At 40.2% G+C, this 23,471-nt stretch overlaps 1 protein-coding gene across 1 annotated transcript in view; it reads left to right on the forward strand.

Annotated features, from left to right (window-relative positions):
* dcbld2 (discoidin, CUB and LCCL domain containing 2) overlaps positions 1–23,471 on the forward strand; it is a 118,630-nt gene that overhangs the window by 60,769 nt on the left and 34,390 nt on the right. The window contains exons 4-5 of the mRNA XM_043701145.1: positions 15,296–15,347; positions 17,647–17,719. Of these exons, the coding sequence (XP_043557080.1) occupies positions 15,296–15,347; positions 17,647–17,719 (125 nt within the window). The remainder of the gene's footprint in view (positions 1–15,295; positions 15,348–17,646; positions 17,720–23,471) is intronic.

The following is a 23,471-nucleotide window of genomic DNA, read 5'->3' on the forward strand; positions in this document are numbered from 1 at the left end:
CACCCCCTCCCACTCTGCTGAGGACATGGAGGTCCTGGGCCTCCTTCACCGCCGCTCCCTCACCACCAGACGCCTGGAGGAAGAACGCCTCATCTTCCGCCTCAGAAGACTTCAACCCCAGGGCATCAATGTGGACTTCACCAGTTTCCTCATTTCCCCATTCCCACCTCATCCCAGTTCCAAACTTCCAGCTCAGCACTGTCCCCATGACTTGTCCTACCTGCCTACCTATCCACTCCACCCTCCCTGACCTATCACCTTCATCCCCTCCCCCACTCACCTATTGTACTCTATGCTACTTTCTCTCCACCCCACCCTCCTCTCACTTATCTCTCCACCCTTCAGGCTCTCTGCCTGTATTCCTGATGAAGGGCTTTTGCCCGAAACGTCGATTATACTGCTCCTCGGATGCTGCCTGAACTGCTGTGCTCTTCCAGCACCACTAATCCAGAATCTGGTTTCCAGCATCTGCAGTAATTGTTTTTACCTAGTTGGGTTCACAAGTTCACATGGAGAATGTGATTGTCAGGGTGCAGGGGTTTGGACAAGAGCAACTTGAAACATTGCACAACTGAAACAAAGTCACAGCAAATTGAGGTGGGCCTTCTAACTAGCCTACTTTGGCACAGTCCTGGCCCAGTGGCAGCCTGTGCTGTACTGCTCCCCATACACATCATCATCATGCCCATTGATTTCAAATTGCATTTCTCGCAGTATGTTTTAGCATGATGGTTTCAGCAATTTGGAGATTTCCAAATTCAACATATGTGGCTCTTTCCACCTTTTTGATTTAATTGTCATTGCCTGTGCAAAAGAGACATCTTTCCAGCATATGAAACCGGTTCAACAGGCAAACTGAAGCAGAAACCTGCCATATTCACAGAAATAGTTAGGAAAGCACACAGACTGTTATAGATTAGAGCGGCATGGTGGCTCAGTGGTTAACACTGCTGCCTCACAACTCCAGGGACACTGGTTCGATTCCAGCCTCAGATGTGTGTGTCTGTGTGGAGTTTGCACATTCTCCCCGTGTCTGCGCGGGTTTCCATCGGGTGCTCTGATTTCCTACCATAGTCTAAAGATGTTCAGGTTAGGTGGTTTGACCATGCTAAATTGACCATAACGTCCAGGGATGTACAGGGTAGCCATAGAACATAGAACATAGATAGAACATAGAACAATACAGCACAGAACAGGCCCTTCGGCCCACGATGTTGTGCCGAACATTTATCCTAGCTTAGGCACCCATCCATGTACCTATCCAATTGCCGCTTAAAGGTCGCCAATGATTCTGACTCTGCCACTCCCACAGGCAGCGCATTCCATGCCCCCACCACTCTCTGGGTAAAGAACCCACCCCTGACATCTCCCCTATACCTTCCACCCTTCACCGTAAATTTATGTCCCCTTGTAACACTCGGTTGTGAGGTGACCAGAACTGCACACAGTACTCCAAATGTGGCCTAACCAAAGTCCTGTACAGCTGTAACATCACTTCCCGACTCTTGAATTCAATCTCCCTGCTAATGAACGCTAATACACCATAGGCCTTCTTACAAGCTCTATCCACCTGAGTGGTAACTTTCAAAGATCTATGAACATGGACCCCCAAGATCCCTCCGCTCCTCCTAAGAACCCTACCGTTAACCCTGTATTCCGCATTCTTATTTGTCCTTCCAAAATGGACAACCTCACACTTGGCAGGGTTGAACTCCATCTGCCACTCCTCAGCCCAGTCTGCATCATATCTAAGTCCCTTTGCAGCCTCCTCACTATCCACAACTCCACCAATCTTCGTATCATCTGCAAATTTACTGACCCACCCTTCGACTCCCTCTTCCAAGTCATTAATAAAAATTACAAACAGCGATGGGGAATGCAGGGTAATGGGTAGGGAATAGGACTGGGTGGAATGCTCTTTGGAGGGTAGGTGTGTACTCATTGAACTGAATGGCCCGCTTTCACAGGGTAAGGATTCTATGATTATAGTGAAAGGAATTCAGGACAAAAATCAGGAGATTATGTTTCCTTTACATAGGGCTGATAATGATTGATACCACAGCAGTCATATACAGTATTTTAGTACAATGTACAGGTTGATCTCCTAATTTTATGGAGGATGTAAATGTGTTGAAAGCAGTTCAGAGAATGTTTAACAGACTAATTCCCGAAGTGGGCATATTGCTTTATGAGATCAGAAAATGCCAGGCAAGGCCTGTATTTGCTGGAGTTTGAAAAGTAAGAGGCAGCTTGATTAAAAGCAATGAGATTCTGAAGTGACTTGACAGAGTGGATATAGGAAGGAGAATCTTAAATGTGGGTTTATAAACAAGAGGTCAACAATCTAAAGCAGATTAGGAGAATTACTTTGAGGTTTGAGTCTTTGGGCAGATTAAGCAGAGTCCTTGCATATTTTTAAGCTAGAGGCAGGAAATTCTTAATGAACAAGAGTATGAAAGATTATTAAAGATAGGCAGAAATATGGTGTTGAAGTGAAAGTCACATTAACCATGGTCTAATTGAATGAGGCTGGAAGGACTGAATGGCCTACTTTACTACTCCTCTAAGTTCTCAGTTCTTCAGGGGAGATATTTTCTAGTTCCTTGGGGTAGCGTCAGAGGCCCAACCATCTTCAGCTGCTTTATCAATTACCAATAATCAATAACGTCAGCGTGGGGACATTCACTGATGCTTACTCCAATGTTCAGCACCATTTGAGACTGCTCATGCTGAAGCTCTCAATGTGCAATGGCAGCTAGATCTGAACCGTAACCACGCTTTGGGCTGACAAATGGCAAGTAATATTCACACCCCACAAAGGGTGGGCAATGAGCATCTCCAGCAAGAGATAATCTATCACCCTTTGACATTCACTAGCATTGAAATACCACAAGATTAACATCCTCAAGATTACCATTGACCAGAAACTAAACTGGGTTAACCATATAAATACTGCGACTGTAAGAGCAGGTCAAAGGCCAGGACTCCTGCTGCAAGTAACTCACCACCTAACTCCCCAAAGACTGTCTACCATGTACAGGCCCCAGATCAGAAGTGTGATGAAATACTCCCTACTTACCTGAATAAGTGCAGCTCCAACAACATTTAAGCTTGACACCATCCAGGACAAAGCAGCCAACTGACTGGCACAACATCCAAAGCATTTAGTTTTTCCACCACCAAAACAGAAAAGCAGCAGTGTGTACCTTCTACAAGATGCACTGTTAAGAACTCCCCAACACTCCTTAGACAGCACTTTTCAAATCCACGGCCATTACTATCTGAAGAATAAGGGCAGGAGATACGTGAGAACATCACCACCTGAAAACTCCTCTCCAAGTCAAGCACTGTCCTCACATGGAAATATATCATCATTCCTTCAGTGTCACTTGGTCAAAATCCTGGAATTCCCTCCCTAACAACATTGTGCATCTATCTATACAAAATGGACTGCAGAAGACAGCTAACCACCACCTTCTCAAGGGCAACTGGGGATGGGTAGTAAATGTTAGCCCAGCCAGTGATGCCCACATCCCATAAATACTTTTTTCAAAAGTTCGTATGTTTGTACAGTTTGAATCCACCAGTCATTTTCTAGCTCAGTTACATGACGTTGCTTGCACTCCAGGTTGCAGTCACTTTTTGCTGGTTTAAACTTTGTTGGCTCTTGCTATATTAAAGTGGTGCATTCACATCCTGACCTGCTTAGTACTCACTAAATGTGTCCCCAAAGATTATGGGGCATTTTGAGCTCATGTCCACCCCTTGCTCTTTGGCAGCATCATCCAATGAGTACAGTGTTGCTCTGCCAGAGTCTTTAGACTGGATAATCTCCTCTCCACTGTCACTAAAAAGGGGCACTCGTGACTTACAGAAGCTATTACTTTGACTTCATCAGGTGTTGCAACTTATGATTTGGGAACTGCTTCTTCAGTAGCATCTCCAAAGTAGTTGCTCAGTACATCTCGCTGATCACTGATGTCTTGTTTGCCAGAGATGGACAGTACATTCATTTAGCACCAGAGGGCCATTGGATTCCACTAAATTCCCCATTGGGTACAGTGCATCATCAGGGTACACAGCGCCCGGCTCGTGAGACATGCAGTGATTGGAACCGTCTCAGCCAGGTGGATCTCATCGAATATGAGCTCCTGATTGGAGCTGTTAACCTGGTCCAATCAGGGAGCCCTGGCTGACAGATATAAACAGGAATGTACAAATGTCATTGTTGATGTCTCTTTATATTTTTATATGTGAAACTGGCATTTGAGGTTTGCCCTCATGTCCCTGTAAACTGTTTGAACGGTAGGGTTTGGGGCCTGGCTTTGCTGCTCCTCTCCCTTGTAAAATTGCTGTCTTTTGTATGCAGCTGTAACTGTTTGTTGTAAACTGTTTTGTAATTTGTTTAATAAAATAAAAAAAAATAAACAGGAGCTTAGGTGGGAGGGACGGGGGCTTGCTGAGTCTGTATTGTCTGCACTTTTGTATGTAACAGTATTGTCTAATGTACAAATGTCGTTGTCGCTGTCTTGTCCTATGTGGAACTGGGATTTGAGGTTTGTCCTCCTATCACTGTAAAATGGTTGAACGGTAGGGTTTGGGGCCTAGCTTTGCTGCTCCTCTCCCTTGTAAAATTGCTGTCTCTTGTGTACATGTTTTCTGTAAACTATTTTGTAATTTGTTTAATAAAACAAAATAAAAAATATAAACAGGAAAAAAAAATAAACAGCAATGTTGGGGAAAGATAAAAGATAAAAAAAAAGGAATGTTGGGGTTTCTGGTCACTCTAGGAACCGGCTCTGTGCTAGCTGAGTCAGTGCCACGTACTGTGCACTTGTAAATAAGGGGTGACTTTGTCACTGGACACCGGCCTTCATGGAATTATTTCAGGACACATCAGCAGAAAGTGATTAGCTTCCCTCAGCATCCAACTACAACCAGAACATGTACCTGTTCCACATAAATATGTGCTCCCTGGAAATTGTTATGATAATTTTAGCACTGTCAGTCAAGGTTACTTGCAAACATGACTTCATTCCCGAGAGAGCATGGGATGGATTCTAGGGAATGAGAGAAATTCCTTGCAGAAGAGTCTGGTAACCCTTATAAAGAAGCAGCCTACAGCCTCCATTCCTGGGAAGACCACTGGACTGAGGTCTCCACTTCTCTGATGACTTTCTCACCTTCGGAGTAGCTGAGTCTGTGTGTATTTAGACAATGAGCCAGTCTAGTATGTAGAATTGTACTTGAATCTGCTTGTTAGTTCCAGTGGTTATAAGAAACTTTGATCCCAACAGCCACCACAAATTACGTCACCTTGTGTTGTTATTGAAATTAATGTCCATGTAATAAAAATGAGAAACGATTTGAATACCAACAGTAACACATTCATTTGGAGGAACACTTTACTGTTATAGGAGAGCAAAACTGCTCACGTTCTCCCTTTAAGTCTGGTTAGGGCTATCCCTAGGAGGTGTCTCCATTGAAGAATGCATGTTTTCCCTATAGGGAGAGAGGGGAAAATGTGTTGACCTTCCTAACTGTAACAACATGAGAATAGAGCATGTCCTTCAGCTGCTGTGTTATCAAAGACTGTATTCTCTTACCTGCTAATAGGAAGTGAAAGACAATTATTTGTTTTTCAAATTCTTGAATGGTGAACAAGCAGTTTGACCATTTCCAGCCCCAAAGATTTGGTAATTTTGTGCTTTTTTTTTTCTTGTCCATTTTTCTTTTAATTAGCCCTTAAACTTTATTCTCTTTGTTTAACAGTAAGTGCTTTCTGCAGGGTTCTGCCCCCTGTAAAAGCGAAGAAGTGTATGTAATTCCTGAATACTTTAGAATCCGAGCACACCAAAAAAAAGCCAGACTTTATCTCCTGTGGTTCTCAGTTCAGATGTGGAATGACAACTGGATTGTTAACGTAGTGAATCTGCTGGCTGGGAGACCAACTGAGGTGTTGCCACAGTAAGACCTTGTCTTTGTTAGGATCTCAGGATTTGCCAAAACAAGAATTTATGATCAAACGTGGGCCAAGTTAAGCAATACCTATAGATTTTTTTTTTGGTGCAGAAATGTGTGTTCCCTTTCCTTCTTCCACTGTCGGTATAGCCCCACTCCCAGTTACAGGGCTGGTTTCAGTCTCCTTCTTCTTTCTATCATCTCCTCTGCTAGTGGTTCCAATTCTGCATGTAGCCTGAATGTTAGAGTATTATTGTATGTGTTACTTTTGAATTCCTTCGTAATATTTCAGAAGACTGTCCCGTTCATCTATCTGGCCTATGTCATAATGTCAATGGAATTTCAGTATATGATTCCCATTATTGATCTCCTGATCTGAGATTTGTCACCAGAGTGTGTCTGGTACAAACACAACACATTCCCACTGAAAATAAATTATTATTGAGGGATTTTCTTATTTACTGACGGCTAGCTGCTTTAGTGTCACTAATGCAGATTTGGGAGTGTATGACAATCTCTGTGCCCCCAAGAAATGGGAGGGTCGTATAATCCACGTGATAAACAGGAGAGGATCAAGAGAATACAATAAATTAGTAAAAATGTGAGACTTAAGCCGTACCTGCCTTGTGTGACCCTTACTCCCAATTTAAAGGTTGAGGTTGGCTGAGTTATCATTTTTATATTAATTCAAATGAAATACTTATCACCTTCACAATATCCCACTCTGCCAGTCCTACACACAAAACTGGAAGATGCTTGACATCATTGCCAAAGTTGGCTCTTAAATCATTGGAACTGAACTTAAATTAAAACCATACAGACTATTTAGACTCTAAATAACTGTAATCAATCCCAAACCCTGTCAGTTTTACTGTCATAACCCTATTTAAGAAAAAAAATCTATTGTTGCCTAATGCCAAGGAATCAAGTGAATTGTGTGCCTTATAGGTGAGAGGTAGACAATGGAGTGAAGACTAAAGAAACAACAACATGAGCCATTCGTTGAAGGGGTGGCATTTCTGAGAGAAGAGTTTTCAACATTATTACATACTAAGATCCTGACCTTTTCTAATTTAGCTCAGTCCCTTTCATTTATGAAGAAAACTATCTAGTTAGACTATTTGTGTGATCAGAGTGCAGACACACATTCTGAAAGTCTTCTCTAACAAAGTTCCTTCTACTAATCATTACAATATGGCCCATATTAATTTCACTTCATTGGTTTATCCCAATAGCTAGGGATGTAGTAGAATGCAGTTAGATTATCCATGCTGTGACTGGCATAAGGTACCACATCAAGAGCCAAGCAGGTGAAGTACATTATCACTGGTAAATGGAAAATTAACTGTGCAAGGCTACAAATCAGTGGTGTTCACAGTTCCTTTCTTGAGCAGAAACCGAGTAAGCTGAAACAGTATGAGGTGGTTTAAAGACTTCATGAGCAGGTCCTAATGCCTGTTTTATGACTCGGAAGATTATATTGCCTTGAGTGGAATATGTGCCAGGACTACTCTGCTGAGATTTTGCTGCTGTAGGCCTTTCCTGAAGAAGGGCCTGTGCCCGAAACGTCGAATCTCCTGTTCCCTGGATGCTGCCTGACCTGCTGTGCTGTTCCAGCAATAAAGTTTCAACTTTGATCTCCAGCATCTGCAGATCTCACTTTCTCCTGCTGTAGATACAACCTAGTAAGCAGTTGCAAATATGGAGGTACATTCTGGAAAAAAATTTTTTTTTAAAATTTTGTTGTGGAGAGGAAGAGCAGGATATATATCTCAGGAGCACAAACACACAAGATGCACAGGATAATGGTTTTCCATTTAAACTTTGACTGTTTATTACCATATCTACTTCTGTTTTGAGGCATTTAATGCAGGTTTGATCTGTGCCCTCAGATGTGTGTACTAATACTTCAGTTAGCTGATCCATCATTAGTATAAAAGTGGTAGTCATTCGCTACCTCACATTTGAACTGTCTTGAGCACTGGAAAAGATTGCTCTCCATTGAAGGAATGTCTTACTGTGGTGAGCACTTCTGTGTTCTTAGCTCCAGGCAACTTGATTTCAAAATATTTCTGTTGGTTAGCTTGTCACCTTGTTGCACTGAATGGAATTGGAATTGTTCCTCCATGTTCTCAAGGGACAATTTGGAATAGACATTAAATGCTGGTCTTTGTATGAACCCATCCAAAGGACAAATTGAAAAAAGCTGCTTTGTCTGAAAAAGAAAGACAAACCAACCTTCACTGATCCTCTTCCCTACCTTAAATCTGAGAGGCTAGGACTTTGCAGATACATAAAGCTTCTAAATGTCAACTCTGAGTAAACTTTTGACTTGCAAATGGAATGAAAAGAAATGTGGACATTTTTTAATAGCAAAAGTACAGTAAAGGATGTGAAAACCTACGTAATGATGGTCGATGCAATAGTTCAACTTGCCTGAACCATTAAAACACTAGCAAATGGAAATCTAGTGTCTAATAGGCAGTAGGCTTACCCAAGTGGTTGCAAACTCTCCTTGGAGGAGAGAATTCTGGCATTCAGTGGCACATGATCTTTTGGGCCATTTTAATGGGGACTCAGGCACTGGAGGCAATGTATGTAAGTTTTTTGTACCCAATTCCTACTACACTCAAGAATGACATAATGTCAAGAATAAAACATGATCTCCTTGCAAAATAAAACCATGCCCTGTGTTTTGAGAGCTTATTCCTGCCTTCTTGAAGAGACAAAAATCTGGCCTGTGGTTTTAAAAAGCATATTTGACTGCACATAGGCTGAAATATTTGGAATTGTGTATATATAAGTCTCACTTTTTGTTTATTTATTGACACTAAATGATTGTAGTAACAGCCTCAGCTCAACTGAAATTAATAATTTCTGAGGAAAGAGTGCTGCAGTTAACGTCAAAGGAATATTGTCGTGAAAAAAAACTAATTCAAGCAAAAAATACAAATCAGTGTTGCCATCCAACATTAAGAGAAACTCCAGTAGGTTACATCGAGAGATAATTGTAACATGGACAGTGCTTTTCAAGCCTCTCTACATTTGTTGCTACTTACCACAGGCCAAGAGAGTTTGATAGGTCATGCTCTTTGCACTAATTTGTTCAGTTCAACTCACCAATAACTCTTCTGTGTTTTGAACATTCAGTCAGTCAGATTAATCACAACATATCTATTGCCACTTTGACCTATGTCAATAGCCAATGTCTTGGGCTAGATTGCAACATAATAGTATTTTTGGCATGAAATCAGAATGTAAATCTGAATAGAAGAGCAGCTTTAGCACAGGTGGTTTTACTGACTGCACTGACTCACCAAGTTTTTGTTTGTGTCCTGGAGAGAAAGTAATTTTGAATTGAAGTCAAAGTCAATTATTATTTTATTATTCTTTTTCAATGATGGGTCTAAACTGTGGTAAGCATACAGCAGAGTGCTCTAACAGTTTTCTCTCTACTCATACTCCTTAGTTCCAGTTTGAATGCAATAGTTATGATATAATAATAGTTTAGGGTCCACAATAACCCTACGGATCAGAGCTTCTATTTCAGTTACAGGCTGTTCCCAGTGATAAGGCTACAGCTTGAAATATACCTGCCGTTGAACAGTAGAGCACCTTACTGGTAGTCCATCAGCATCACGGCTGCCTACACCATAGTGATGTTGTCTGTCTAAGTGCTGCTATCATCAGCTCATTGACCAAACTCACAGGTATCCATATACCATACTGCAGTCCATAATATATAATTTCCCTCTCTGTTGAAAACATAGTTAGCTAGTTAAAGTTCTTATCTCATTTCTCTGCTCCCACCTCCTTCACCATGGGAAGTCTCACTCCTTGGAGATGAGATTGTGCAGGACCTCCACTATTTTTCAAATAATCAAGAGCAGCACAAGAATTCATATTCTTAATAAAAGTTCTGAATCATTTTTTGATCTGCTTGTTCTTTGGTACAGAAGTGATAACAGTTCCCACAGTGGGAGTGGCTGAGGGCAAGGAGAGTGTGGGAGTGCATTCCATTCATGCTCAGTGATGACCTTTTACATGTGTTTAGGGAATAACCAGCTAGCTGTTTTACAGCTGATCATGATGTCAGTTGCATATAAGTAAGCATTTACTGTTGTATTCTACAGTTGCATAGATTAAGCTCAATGTATCATCATTTGTCTTCCTCCTTTTCTTGGCATTTTTCAAAATTCTGAAAAAAAACCTACCAAACAGGAAGTTGTGTGGCATCTTCTCTGAATTTATTTTAGACTGTTCTCTCTTTTTTTTTCCTTATACTGCAATTGGGATTATCTGGTTGAAGTAAACTGGAAGTCCATTCTGTTCTCCATTTTAGTTCAGTACCACTGTATTTCCTCCTTTGTTAATTTTAGACATTTATAGTTTATTTTCAGCCACATACTCCATCCTTACCCTGGCCACTGTCTGAGCCTGAACCATTTTCAACCTTGTTAACTTTTTAAAATCCTGAGTTGGACTTCTGAGCCCATCTCCAGTTCGTTATCAAGACACATGTTTCCACTTCTGTAACATTGCCCTCCTTCACCACTGCCTTTGGATACCAGCTGCTGAAGCCCTCTTCTAGGCACTTTTTAAATCTTTAGGCTTTGCTCTTCCAATGTTCTGGATAATCTCACATCTGTTACCCTTTGTAGACTTTAGGATCATCCAAAGTTGCCAATAACCTAAATCACAAGTCTTCATCATTGATTGCTGACTGATGCTGGCTCCCAATCCAGCAACATTGCTATTTTGAAATTTTCAATGGTTTTTCAAATCCCTACATGCTCCCCTTCTCTGTAATGTGTTTCCGTACTGCCCTCAATGTGGCTTCTGTGAGGAAGAAACCTTTGTCCATCTCCTTGTGACGTCTGAAAAGACATACTGAGTAACTCCATCATATAGGACTCTTGTGTTCTGTGGGTTGATCAATGGAGGGGCACAAAAATAAATTTCAACAGCTGAGTGAAAGAGGCTCTTTAGCATTCCTGTAATTTGCTGACAACTAAGTGTTCACCACTGGCACATTCCAAAGTCGGAGACTGTGTGATGAGGGATTCAGAAAAGCAAAGGGCAGCTATCACAATGGAGTAGGCCACTGTCTGTGCTGAATGGGAAATGACCCTTCAGTAGCCAATAGTTGCTATGCCTCACCAACTTGTAAAATTGCAGAGAGGTTGGTGAAGTGTGTGAGGATGGCACAATGAGCACCCGAGGAATTTTACAGGTCAACTCCTCCCTGTAAACACACCAGTGGGCAGCATATTTGAATTGTTCTGCATGTATCTTTGTTTTATGAATAATGTATGTTTTGGGGATTAAAGGGATTCCTTGGTTCATTTAGTGATGTTGAGATGATTATGAATGTGCATAAGATATTATATAGGAACGTGGGGCCTGAACTGGACAAAACAACGTACAGTTGTAAATTTCACTTTTCTCTATATAATGCGGGTTAAAAATGGAAGGACTTAGGTTCATTGTTAAATTCTGAGTGTGTTGTACAGGGTGTTCTGAAATGTCATGCATTCAAATGAGGCCATCTTTAAAACCCTAGGGATAAATCATCTTTCCACATCATGAGGTGACAGGATGGAAAACATATTGGGTGTCCTAAATATTCCTTAGATAGCGATTCAAGTTCATTGCTCGGTATGGATTCCTGTTTCTAAAAGCCCGACCATGAACAGAAGAAAGTGTTAAACATAGTTAAGAAAGCCAGATTGTAATTTGTGATGAGAATATTTTCACAATGATTCTTATTACAGAGTCATTTTCTTTATTTATTACAATACCAACATGTTTAAAAAATAAAACTCAAATTGAAATGTTTGAAAGGGTATTTAGTGTCGTCAATTCTTTGTGATTTTATCTATGCTTTTATCAGTGTGAACTGTTTAGTGATATCCAATATTTCTGTTGACTAGGTTTGCATTTTCTCCTAATAGAGTTAAGTTGTTTTCAACCTCCTAATCCAGCCAATTCATTTTCTCAGCTTGTTCCTAAACATCCACACCTGTTTTTCCAACTTCAAGTATATATAGCAAGGAAAAAAGGGAGTCAGATTCATCAAGTTGGATGTAATTTATGTCTTGTAGTGTGCATTGATTAATTTTTTAAAAAATCTTGCAAATGTCATTGGCAGCTTCCACAGATGTCACTATCCTGTGAAAGCGCACTGTGATTAAAGAGATGCAGGGGTCTCTATGATGTGGAAAGTAGGAAGCCAATATAAATATTTTATGCTTTAAGTCAGAGGTGCCTCTCTGCAATCTCCTTGTTGGCATATACATACAGTTCCACGTTGCTATGCTATGTGATAGTAAATACTAACATCTTGATACATTTTTGTAAAGTTCTCATTTGGACCATTTTCACAATTTTTTTCTATAGGCATGGATTTGTGATTGTTCAAAATTTAGTTGATCCCAGCAGCCCACTTAAAACTTGAGCTGGGGCTTTCCATCTAATTTTCTAAGACATTCATATTTGGCTACTGGTTCTGAGGTTTGCGGTGGTCATAATGTGGCTCAAGTTGGTGTCACTAAAGTGCAGAGCTGACCTTGCTATATCATTAGTAGTAATGGAGCACATTGATTAACTGACCACAGCAGCCAGGCTTGCTGCGCTTAACAGAAAGCTCCATTTTCTGTCACAGCAGCTTTGCATTCTGCACAAAGGAGATCTGTTAATGTTGTCCTTTAATGTAAAGTAATCAGGAAAATCTTTCAATTTACGCTGAGGGCAAACAGCCTCATATGGCAACATTTCATATATTGTGTCTGATAATATGGTCATTCAGTTAAATGGTCAGGATATGTGTACAGCATGCATCAACTCTTCTGATGTACAGAATAAAAGTGGAAAAGCTGCTGTATCAGTTATGGAAAGAACCTGACTCCAAAGCCTGGAATGTAATGGAATACTCTTCACTTGCATGGGTGGGTGCATCTCCATCGAGACTTGAGAAGCTTGATGTCATCTAGGGCAATGTAGCCTGTTTATCCAGCACTCACCCCACACTGCTGCACACTGACAACATTACCTACTCTCTACAAGGTGCATTGCAGCAATCAGCATCATCTTCCAGTTTCTCAACTTCTTCATTCACAAGGTCAGCAGAAGCATGGGAACCCCATCACATGCAACTTTGCCTGTTAGGTTATACACCATTCTGACTTGCAACTGTATTGTATTTCTTCACTGTAGCTCAGTCAAAGTCCTGGAACTCCCTTTCTAACAACACTATGGGTGTACCCTCACTGAATTGACAGTTCAAGAAGCTGAGCAATTATTGCTGCCTTACAATAACTGTTTTTGTAGAAGTGAATAAAGGAAAACTCATGAATTAGAACTCGCTGTGGTCAAGATGCACACAATAGTTATCTGATTGCATTTCCTGTGACATATGAAATGTATTTGCCTATTTGTATTATAAAGTTTGATATTTGATCCTGCTATATATTGTAAATGGTTTCTATTCTATAATTGTGTTTGGCTTGCAATGAACATGTAGCAATTCTGCAAAGTCGCACGTTCTCCAAACTGCTAATGTTCCATCTGTTTGTCAAAAAAATGGAGAAAGTAGACTAAGAGCAAGCAGTTTATATATAAAATGACAGTGAGAGCTTCCTTAAATTTGTAAAATGGAAGAGAGGCCAAAGGGAAAGTAGGTTATAGATTAGGGAAACAATAATAGGCAGTCAGGAAATGGCAGAGGAGCTGAATTAATAATTTGTAATAATTTACATCCAGAACACACAAGACTCTTCAGGGGCATGATTGCGTAGATGCAGAAAGATTTATGTCCACTTGTCAGAGGGATTGGGAACAGAGGGCATAATAATTTGCATCAGGTTAAGGACATCCAATTTCAAGTTTAGCATTCCAACATTACTAAATTGTTTAAGTATATCAACTGGTCCAAATAGAACATTACTAAATTGTCAAGTAGAGTCAGCATGGCTTCAGGAAGAGTTATCAGGTCTTCCAAATCTATTTAAGTTCTTTGAGGAGATGACAAGCAAGATAGATAAAGGGGAAACCAGTAGATATATATATGTGTTTTATATAAAAAATGGGGAACTAATAACCAGTGGAGTGCAACAGTGATCAGTGCTGGAGCCACAATTATTTACAATTTATGTTAATAACTTTGAAAGCAAATGTACTATTGCCAAGTTGGCAGATGATACACAAATAGGTAGGAAGGCAAGTAGTGAGGATAAATGAACAGAGAGATATAGGCAGGCCAAAAGGTGCTGTACATCGCTGACTAAATGAGTATGCAAAAATCTAGTAGATGGAATGTAATGTGAGAAAATGTGGCAGGCAAAATGGAGGAGCAGAACTTTATTCACAAGGAAAGCTGCAGAGAGTGATTTGGCAGTCTTTGTGCATGAATCAGAGAAAGGTAGCATTCCAGTTCAGTGGGTAATAGAGATGGTATATGGGCTATTGGCTTTTATTTCAAAGAGAATGGAATTTTTTTAAAAAGGGGAAAGATTTTGCTGAAACTACACAAGGCACTAGTCAGACGACAGCTAGAATACTGTGAACAGTTTTGGGCTTTTTATCTAAGGAACAACATACTGACATTGAGGCAGTTTAGGGAGGTTTCACTAGCTGTGATTCTGAGTATGGAGTTCATTTTTGCTCAAGGGAGAGTTTGAGTAGGTTAGACTTGGAATCTTTAGAGGTTTGAAAAATGAGTGGAGACCTTATTGAAATGTATAAGAGTTTTTTTGAGAAGATTGTTGAGGTTCTGGATGTAGGTTTGCTCGCTGAGCTGGAAACTAATCTTTCAGCTCAGCGAGCAAACCTACATCCAGAACACACAAGACTCTTCAGGGGCATGATTGCGTAGATGCAGAAAGATTTATGTCCACTTGTCAGAGGGATTGGGAACAGAGGGCATAATTGACCATTTTAAAACAAAGTTGAGGAGGAATTTCTGTTCTCATAGGATAGTGAATATGGAAATCTTTAGCATGTAGGGTTGTCAAGGCCATGTTATCAAATGTACTGAAGGTGGAGATAGCTGTTTAATCAGTAAGGGAATAGAGGCATGTGGATAAGGCAGGAAACTGAGCAGAGAGTTATCAGATCAGTCATGATCAATTGATGAGCCACATAGCCTACTTTGGCTCCTCCGTCTTATGCTTAGTTTCTGTGGAGTCTGATTCCAATTTATCAAAGTGGATGAGAAAAACAGCTCCAGGTCCAAAACTAGTAAAGGTGTGCAAGATCAAACCTGTTTGTCAATTATTTGTAATGTCTGTCTTTTTGATTGGTATTGGCCTAATTCGCTCTCAACTTTTCTCTACAGATTTAATTACTTGTTTGGACAAAGGGAGCCACTTTACAGAGCCTGAGTTCAGGTGAGGATTCAAACACGTTAGGTTTAGAATTTGTTTTAGTGAAGTGAACAAAGGACACTTTGAAACTGTGAAAGGGTTTCCTTCATGTTTTCTGTATCGAGTGCAGGATTTTAATCTGGATAGAGTTTCCTTTTCCTAAAACACAATAATATTGCCTTTTAACAGAGAAAATCAAGTTTGATCCAAGATAAACAAAGTCCAAAGTATTACTAACAAAACGTTCACTAATTGCAGAGACTTATAGTACAATAAAAGGATGCTTGGTTGGTGTTTATCATCTTTGTGAGCAGTAATTTCCAATCTCATTGGCCTCCTCTGTGCCATATCCTGTATTTTATTTTCCTTTGCACCTATCAAAATGGTTGCATGGTTTCTGCATCAAGCTGTAACTCTGGCAATGAATGTCACCATCACTTTCAAGAATAAGTTTCCGCAGTCTCCTAGCCTATTAGACTTATTCTTGTAAGTATCCACCTATCCTAGCTCCCTCAATCTCCCTGTTTTGATCTACTGTGTCCCACCCTTGTGTGTGTGTGTTTTTAAGCCTTATTTCTGAACAGGTTGATGCATCAGACAGTACAAGGCATATTGTGTTGCACAAAGACATTGCTACTGTTGGACACTAACTCAAGTTGTGAGATGAGAGGACTTGGCCTTTCTCAAGGAGAAAGAGAAAATCATGCATCGGTGTTTAATCATATTATGCAGTGATGGTTCAAAAGCACTATTCTCTGATTTGGCGAGGATAGAGAACACTAAAGCAGGATGATTTATTTATGTGCTCGATTAACACATGGGCAGTAATAATATTTAAGGCCTTAGTTTCCGTGTCATTTTGTATAGCTTTCTAATATTCTCTTTCACTTATTATCTTTTACTGATATCCAAGTTACTAAGTTACTACTGAAATGTGTTCATGGTTCAAATTCTAATGAATTTACTCCAGGAAGATCATTGTTACCAACAGATTATGTTTGATATGATATATATGAAGTTTGATGTTTGCAATTCCAATCTGCAATTCGACCTGTGTGCTAACTTTGTGCCACTCAGTTATTTTGCATTAGGCTGTGCTCAGAACATTGGATCCTCATTCCTGGTCTGCAAGAGTTTCATAAAGGCAGCAAGAATTAGCAAAATTGGACCAACTTGCAATATTCTACTGTTTACTTTAGAAATGTGTAGAAACTGCTAAAGGGCCCTATAAGCTAGTCAGAGCAAAAGGACCTTTCAACTTCCACTTTCGAATTTCTTGAATCTGGCTTATGAAACAATTTTAAACATACATGTGGCGTACCTTTGTTTTAGACTTTTGGAAAATTTGTTTTTACTTTTACTACTTTTATTGCTTTTTCTTCTACAGCAATGCATTTCAGAGGAATGCAAAATTCACTTTCAGCAACCTGAAGTCATGCAAGCATTTCTCTGGAATTCATCCTTGTTGACCTTAAGGATGAGAAGTTACAGAGAAATAATCAGAGAGAGATCCATTTGTCTTAGTGTGGATTGCATAGACTTGACATTAATTCTTGATCCCTCCTGAACTACAGAGAACATTTGCCTTTGCAGCTACCTCATAGGAGCAGTGCTGGATGGAAGCAAATTGGGTTTTTGCTCACCTTCTACCAATGGTTACAGTTGCATGATACAACAAGAGTTATTGACTAATCATAGCAATCAATCTCAATCAGTTGGTCTTCATCAGACAAAGATGTCAGATGAGGAAGCCCCCAGAGGTTCAGAACTTTAGGAACCTGATGTCTAGAGGCATTTCTGCAAGTTAGAGTTGTGTCCCCTTGTTATAAAAGCTGAAACCTAAACTTGAGGTAATGGAGCACTGCTCAAAATTTGTACTAACCTGGGTATCAGTATATAACTGTGCCAGCTGTGTTACACTGACAGATTTTGTGGCTTTGGAAAATACAGGGGTATCAGTGAACTCGCAGTAGGGTTCCCTGCAGCTGCTTCAGGACTGTAACATTTTGGCACAGAAACAGGCTCTCTTGTATTTCACCTCTTTGTTGAGGTTTTCCTCAATTTGATCTACACTCTACAAACTCTGCAATATGCAGTTTGTTTAAAATAACTCTGTTAGGAATTCTACTAAAGCAATAGTTTGTAAAGGTGGTTTTTATATTTTGACTCGCCTCCATAAAGAATAATTTTCTGATCTACCCTTTTTTTCTGGTTATATTAAACTTGCGCTCAGTCATTGTTGCCTCCTTGACTCTTTGTCCTTAACACACTAACGGGAGTAGGTTATATTCACAACTTGACTGACTTCGTTTCTTATTTCCAGCAAGTATTGTCCTGCAGGATGCTTGACCTCTTTTGGTGACATTTCAGGAACCATCCCTCATGGCTATCGTGATGTAAGTAGAGAGAGATTGACAGACAGCAAACATGTTGTTGAATATTAGCCTAATGAAAGTCTTTAATTATGATGTACTTTATGCGGACCGATGTGCACCCTGAGATCCACAGCTAATTTGATGAATATTGTAAGAATTTAGATGTCACCCAGTTATTACAATTTGTTATCTGTGGTTGACTTCTGTTATCTGTTGCTTTACAAATTGCATTTGTTAATCTTATGGGGCATAATTCTCACTAATATATCACTCCCGTCTGTTCTACTTAATTACCTCTTTTAAGGCATTTTTGACTTCTCCATATTATGAATAATAGAATACAACTTTCAGAGTTGCAATCACTGAGGAACATGGTTACAATTTGTCTGATAGAACATTTCAGAGAATCAGTATGCTATTGGCATTTTTACAATTTATCATTCTCTACTTCATCTCCATTTAGTCCAAATTAAAAAGGAAGAAATACTTCACAGGCTCACAATATAGATCACTTTGTCCCACTTTCTTGCATCCATCCAGAAAGATTCCACAGATCTCCATTTTACCAATACCATCATAATTTAAAGGTTTCACCTCTTCCTCGAGTTGCTTTATCTCTGCAGAATTGAATTCTGACCCGCCTTGATTTCAGCAAAGGGTATTTAATCTAGCAAGAGGGTAGTGAGTGAGGATTCTGCAGGTTTTCCTTCCCATCGTCAGTTGGAGCCTTTAAGTGGAGAACTTGGGGCTTGAGGGAAACATGACAAGCAAGCCTGTGTAACAGTCCTTGCAGGTTCAGAAGTAGATTAAAAAGCATTTAATGCCTTATCAAGAGGCCCAGCATCTCATGGGTGGGGCCTGCTAAGAGACAACTCCAGTCCTTGCTACTGGCCTTTGTTTCCAGTGAGCACTGTCCTGCCCTCATTCACTCATTTCTTGGAATCCAACAATGTTCCATGGCTTCACTATGTCCTCAGTGGTGCTGTTGCTCAGCAGAATTAATGGTCTCTGATTAGCCAGCAGCTCTTGACATAAGCTACATTTGACCATTTGTTCATTGATGTTTGTGGGATCTTACTAAGTGCAAGGCAGCTGCCACATTAATCTTTATAACAGCAGTGACAACCTTTCAAAAATAGTGTATTTCCTGAGCTGCTTTGAGAGGTTATGCATGTACAAACAGTGTATTTTAAATGTAATTACATTACATAGTCTAGTTGGAGAGCATATCACAATAAAATGTTTTTCGGGTTGGAGCCTGACAATAGTAGAATAGTTCATGTAGTGTACTTCAAAATGGTCAGATGTTTACAAGCATTCACTCAATGCACCATTTTATGTATTCAGCTCCAAATAGAATTTCTGGAAGTAGAGTTAATATTTTTAAGATGACAAATTATTTGAAGCATTTCAGTTTTGTTAAATAGTAACTTCTCTTATTCCATTAAGTAGTCCAGGATAAGGATGCTTCCCTTTCCCTCCAGCCTTGGCATTAAAATAAAATATCCTCCAAGCCAATTTTCCAACTTTTAAGTTTTAAATTAGGATGTAAAACGTTTTTGTTGAAAACCACACATGGTGAAGACCAACCTTTTCTTGCTAGACTGTTGAAATCCAAGTCTTGGTGAACAAGTGTTAGTATTTGACTATCAGCTCACAGAAACAATACCTGTCATAGAGTCATACAGCATGGACTGTGTGGTCCAAGTAGTCCACACCAAATTAAACTAATCCCACTTGCTTGTGTTGGCCCATATTCCTCCAAAACCTTACTATTTATGTACTTATCCAAATGTCTTTTAAATGTTGTGACTGTACCTGTAACCACCACTTCTTCTGGTGAACCACACTGTGTGCTTTAAAAAACAAAGGTTGCCTCTCATGTCCTTTTTAAAACTTACTCCTCACACCTTAAGAATATGTAGACAGGCAGACTAGAGGGGAGGCCATATTGGATTTAGTGTTTGGCAACGAACCATGCCAGGTTTCAGAACTCTTGGTGGGCGAGCATTTTGGTGATAGTGATCACAACTCCCTGACCTTTACCATACTCGTAGATAGATGGGAGCAGATGGTATGGGAAAGTATTTAATTGGGGGAGGGGGAATTACAATGCAATTAGGCAGGAAGTGAGGCACCTAAATTGGGAACAGATGTTCTTGCAAAGGCACAACAGAAATTTGGACAATGTTTAGGAAGCATCTGCTGATTGTGCTGGACAGTTTGTCCCACTGAGGCAAGGAAGGTTGGTAGGTTGAAAGACCTTTAGGTGACAAGGGATGTGGAACATCTAGGCTAGAGGAAGAAGGAAGCTTACTTAAGGTTGAAGAGGCAAGGATCAAACAGGGCTCAAGAGGGTTACAAGGTAGCCAGGAAGGAACTGAAGAATGGACTTAGGAGAGCTAGAAAGGGGCATCATAAAGCTTTAGCAGGTAGGATTAAGGAAAATCCTAAGGCATTCTACACTTTTGTGAAGAAAAAGAGGATGGTCAGAGTGAGGGTAGGGCTGATCTGGGATAGCGGAGGGAACTAGCGCCTGGAGTCGGAGAAGGTAGAGGAGGTCCTTAAAGAATACTTTGCTTCAGTATTTATTACTGAGAGGGAACAGCATGAAACAGACTGATATGCTTGAACAGGTTGATGTTAGGAAGGAAGTTGTGCTGAAAAGTTTGAAAAACAAGGACAGGTAAATCTGCTGGGCCAGACAAGATATACCCTAGGTTACTAAAGGAAGCAAGGGAAGAGATTGCTACACCTTTGGCAATGATCTTTGCATCCTCACTGTCCGCTGGAGTAGTGCCAGATGTTTGGAGAATGGCAAATGTTATTCACTTGTTCAAGAAGGAGAATAGGAATAGTCCTAGGAATTACAAGTCAGTCAGTCTTTCGTCTGTGGTGGACCAAGCATTGGAGAGAATTCTCAGAGACAGGATTTATGATTACCTGGAAAACCATTGTTTGATTAGAGATAGTCAGCATAGCTTTGTGAGGGGCAGATCATGCCTCACAAATCTTATTGAATTCTTAGAGGATATGACAAAACACATTGATAAAGGTAGAGGAGTAGATTTGCTGTACATGGATTTTAGCAAAGCGTTTGATAAGGTTCCCCATGGTAGGCTCATTCAGGAAGTAAGGAGGCATGGGATACAGGGAAATCTGGCTGTCTAGATACAGAATTAGCTGGCCCATAGAAGACAGAGGGTGGTGGTAGATGAAAAGTATTCAGCCTGGAACTTGGTGACCAGTGGTGTTCTGCAGGGATTAGTTCTAGAACTTCTGCTCTTTGTGATTTTTATAAATGACTTGGATGAGAAAGTGGAAGGGTAGGTTAGTAAGTTTGCCGAAGACATAAAGGGTGGTGAAGTTGTGGATAGTATGGAGGCTATTTTCGGTTGTAATGGGATATTGACAGGATGCAGAGCTGGGCTGAGAAGTGGCAGATGGAAGTCAACCTGGAAAAATGTGAAGTGACTCACTTTGGAAGGTCAAATTTGAATGCAGGGTACAGGGAGGCAGGATTCTCGGCAGTATGGAGGAACAGAGGGATCTTGGGAACCATGTCCATAGATTCCCTCAAAGTTGCCACCCAAGTTGATAAAGTTGTTAAGAAGGCACATGGTGTGTTGGCTTTCATTAGCAGGGGAATTGAGTTTAAGAGCCACGAGGTTATGCTGCAGCTCTATAGAGCCCTGATTCAACCACTCTTGGAATATTGTGTTCAGTTCTGGTCACCTCATTATTGGAAAGATGTGGGAGCTGTAGAGTGGGTGCAGAGGAGACTTACCAGGATGCTGCCTGGACTGCAGGGCATGTCATTTGAAGAAAGGTTGAGGGAGCTCGGGCTTTTTTCATTAGAGTGAAAAAGGATGAGAAATGACTTGATCGAGGTGTATAAGATGATGACAGCCGTAGATAGAATGAATAGTCAGAGACTTTTCCCACTGGGGAAATGGCCATCATGAGGTGGCATAATTTTAAGGTGATTGGAGAAAGGTAGTTTCTTTACACAGAATGGTTGGTGCATGTCATGCACTGCCGGCAGTAGCAGTAGAGTCAGATGCATTAGGGACATTTAAACGCCTCTTGGATAAGCACGTGGAAGATAGTACAGTGAAGGGTATGTAGGTTAGTTTGATCTTCGAGCAGGATAAAAGATCAGCACAACATCGAGGCTTGAAGGGCCTGTGCTATGCTATGCTGTTCTATCTTCCAATATCAGAGGACTGTTGAGAGCATCAAATGACACCATTAAACTAAACCTGAATGTTTTTACAGTTTGATGTATAATTGAAAAGTTACCATTTTACTGCGTAGTGGAAGATAACAGTTTGTGTGGGTTTGGAATGTTGGCAAGCAACATATGCGACTTTCAACATACGGACCCTCCGGTACCTTTCTGCAAAATACCCCTATTGGATTGTATATTCTCTAACTTATTCTGATACCAATCTATTCAAGGAGGAAGGCAAGGTGTAGTTAGTAGGCTTATTTTTGGTGAAATGATCACAAAGTGTTGCTTAGATCTTGACTGATGCGAAAGTATTAACAGTATTTTAAAACAAAGCCTGGGTGAAAGTGTTACTTTTGTCATAGTTTTGCTTTGTGGTAACAAAAATTGTATTGTTAAATAAATGCTGTTCTAATTGTATTTAAATCTAACATGAGTCTCTACATTATATATTAAACCACAAACGTGTCTCAACAAAATTAATTTTTCATGAAAGTGCATGTCCGATTGTGTTAATTTCTTGATGTACAGTATTTTTTAAAACGCATGATACTACAGAACAAGCACAATGTATGATGACAGTCTTTCCCATAAATGTCCTTTGACACATTTCTTAATGCTTAATTACCAAAGCAATGTTCCAGGTTGTGGCAGGCAAGCCTTTGACACCAACCATTTGTTACTCTGCTTAGGGAAAAAGCACTTAATTGATGATAAAACTCTTGGGGACATCTTGAGGTTATGAAAAGTTGCATGTAAATGAAAATCCTTTTTTTTCCAATTAGCTAGAATGAGACGGAATTCTAACATTGTTCTTTACGTAAGATTCCTAGACTGAAAAACATATTTGAACTGAAGTTTTTTTTTTGTTTGATAATGGGAGGGTCTGGAGTTTAGTCTGTACTACAGTGAGTTGCAATCACTCAGCTGCGGGTAAGTTATTCGGTAATTCCCTGCTGGAGATCACAGACTTCACGATGAATTGGTCTAGAGTTAGATGTACCCACAGCACTGTTAGTTGGTGCCAAGCTTAGCTGTTGGGAAACTTCTTTCAACTATGCAGAAATATTCACTTGATGAGGTTTACCGGGTCTTGCTTTAGAGCTTACACAGAAACAGCTGGGTTCCAACAATCTGCAGGAATAAGTGGGACAGAGGGCACAGAGTGCACCCAGCCACTTCGCTCTTTAGCTTTACTGAGTGCTGACTACATGCATTCCACAAAGTGGACTCATCGGGTTGATTTCATTGAATACCAAAGAGAACACAAAGGTTAAGGAAATATGAAACCAGTAATGAGATTTGGATAAAACTTGTTTATTCAAAGGCTTTGTGGAATACCCCCCCACTGAATTCATTTAGTAGTACTGATTTTTGAGAATGAGTCAAACAAAAAAAAGACACGGATAAAACTTTGGGAAAAAGAATTAAAATTCCTCAAGCCTGCAAAAGTGAAATCAAATAAGTAAAATTGATTTAAACTTCTGCCCTCCTGCACTGTGCTTGTCTCTTCCTCTCATTGTTCCTACACCCACTCCCACG

This window comes from Chiloscyllium plagiosum, chromosome 12 (assembly GCF_004010195.1).
Source record: "Chiloscyllium plagiosum isolate BGI_BamShark_2017 chromosome 12, ASM401019v2, whole genome shotgun sequence".
Taxonomy (NCBI): domain Eukaryota; kingdom Metazoa; phylum Chordata; class Chondrichthyes; order Orectolobiformes; family Hemiscylliidae; genus Chiloscyllium; species Chiloscyllium plagiosum.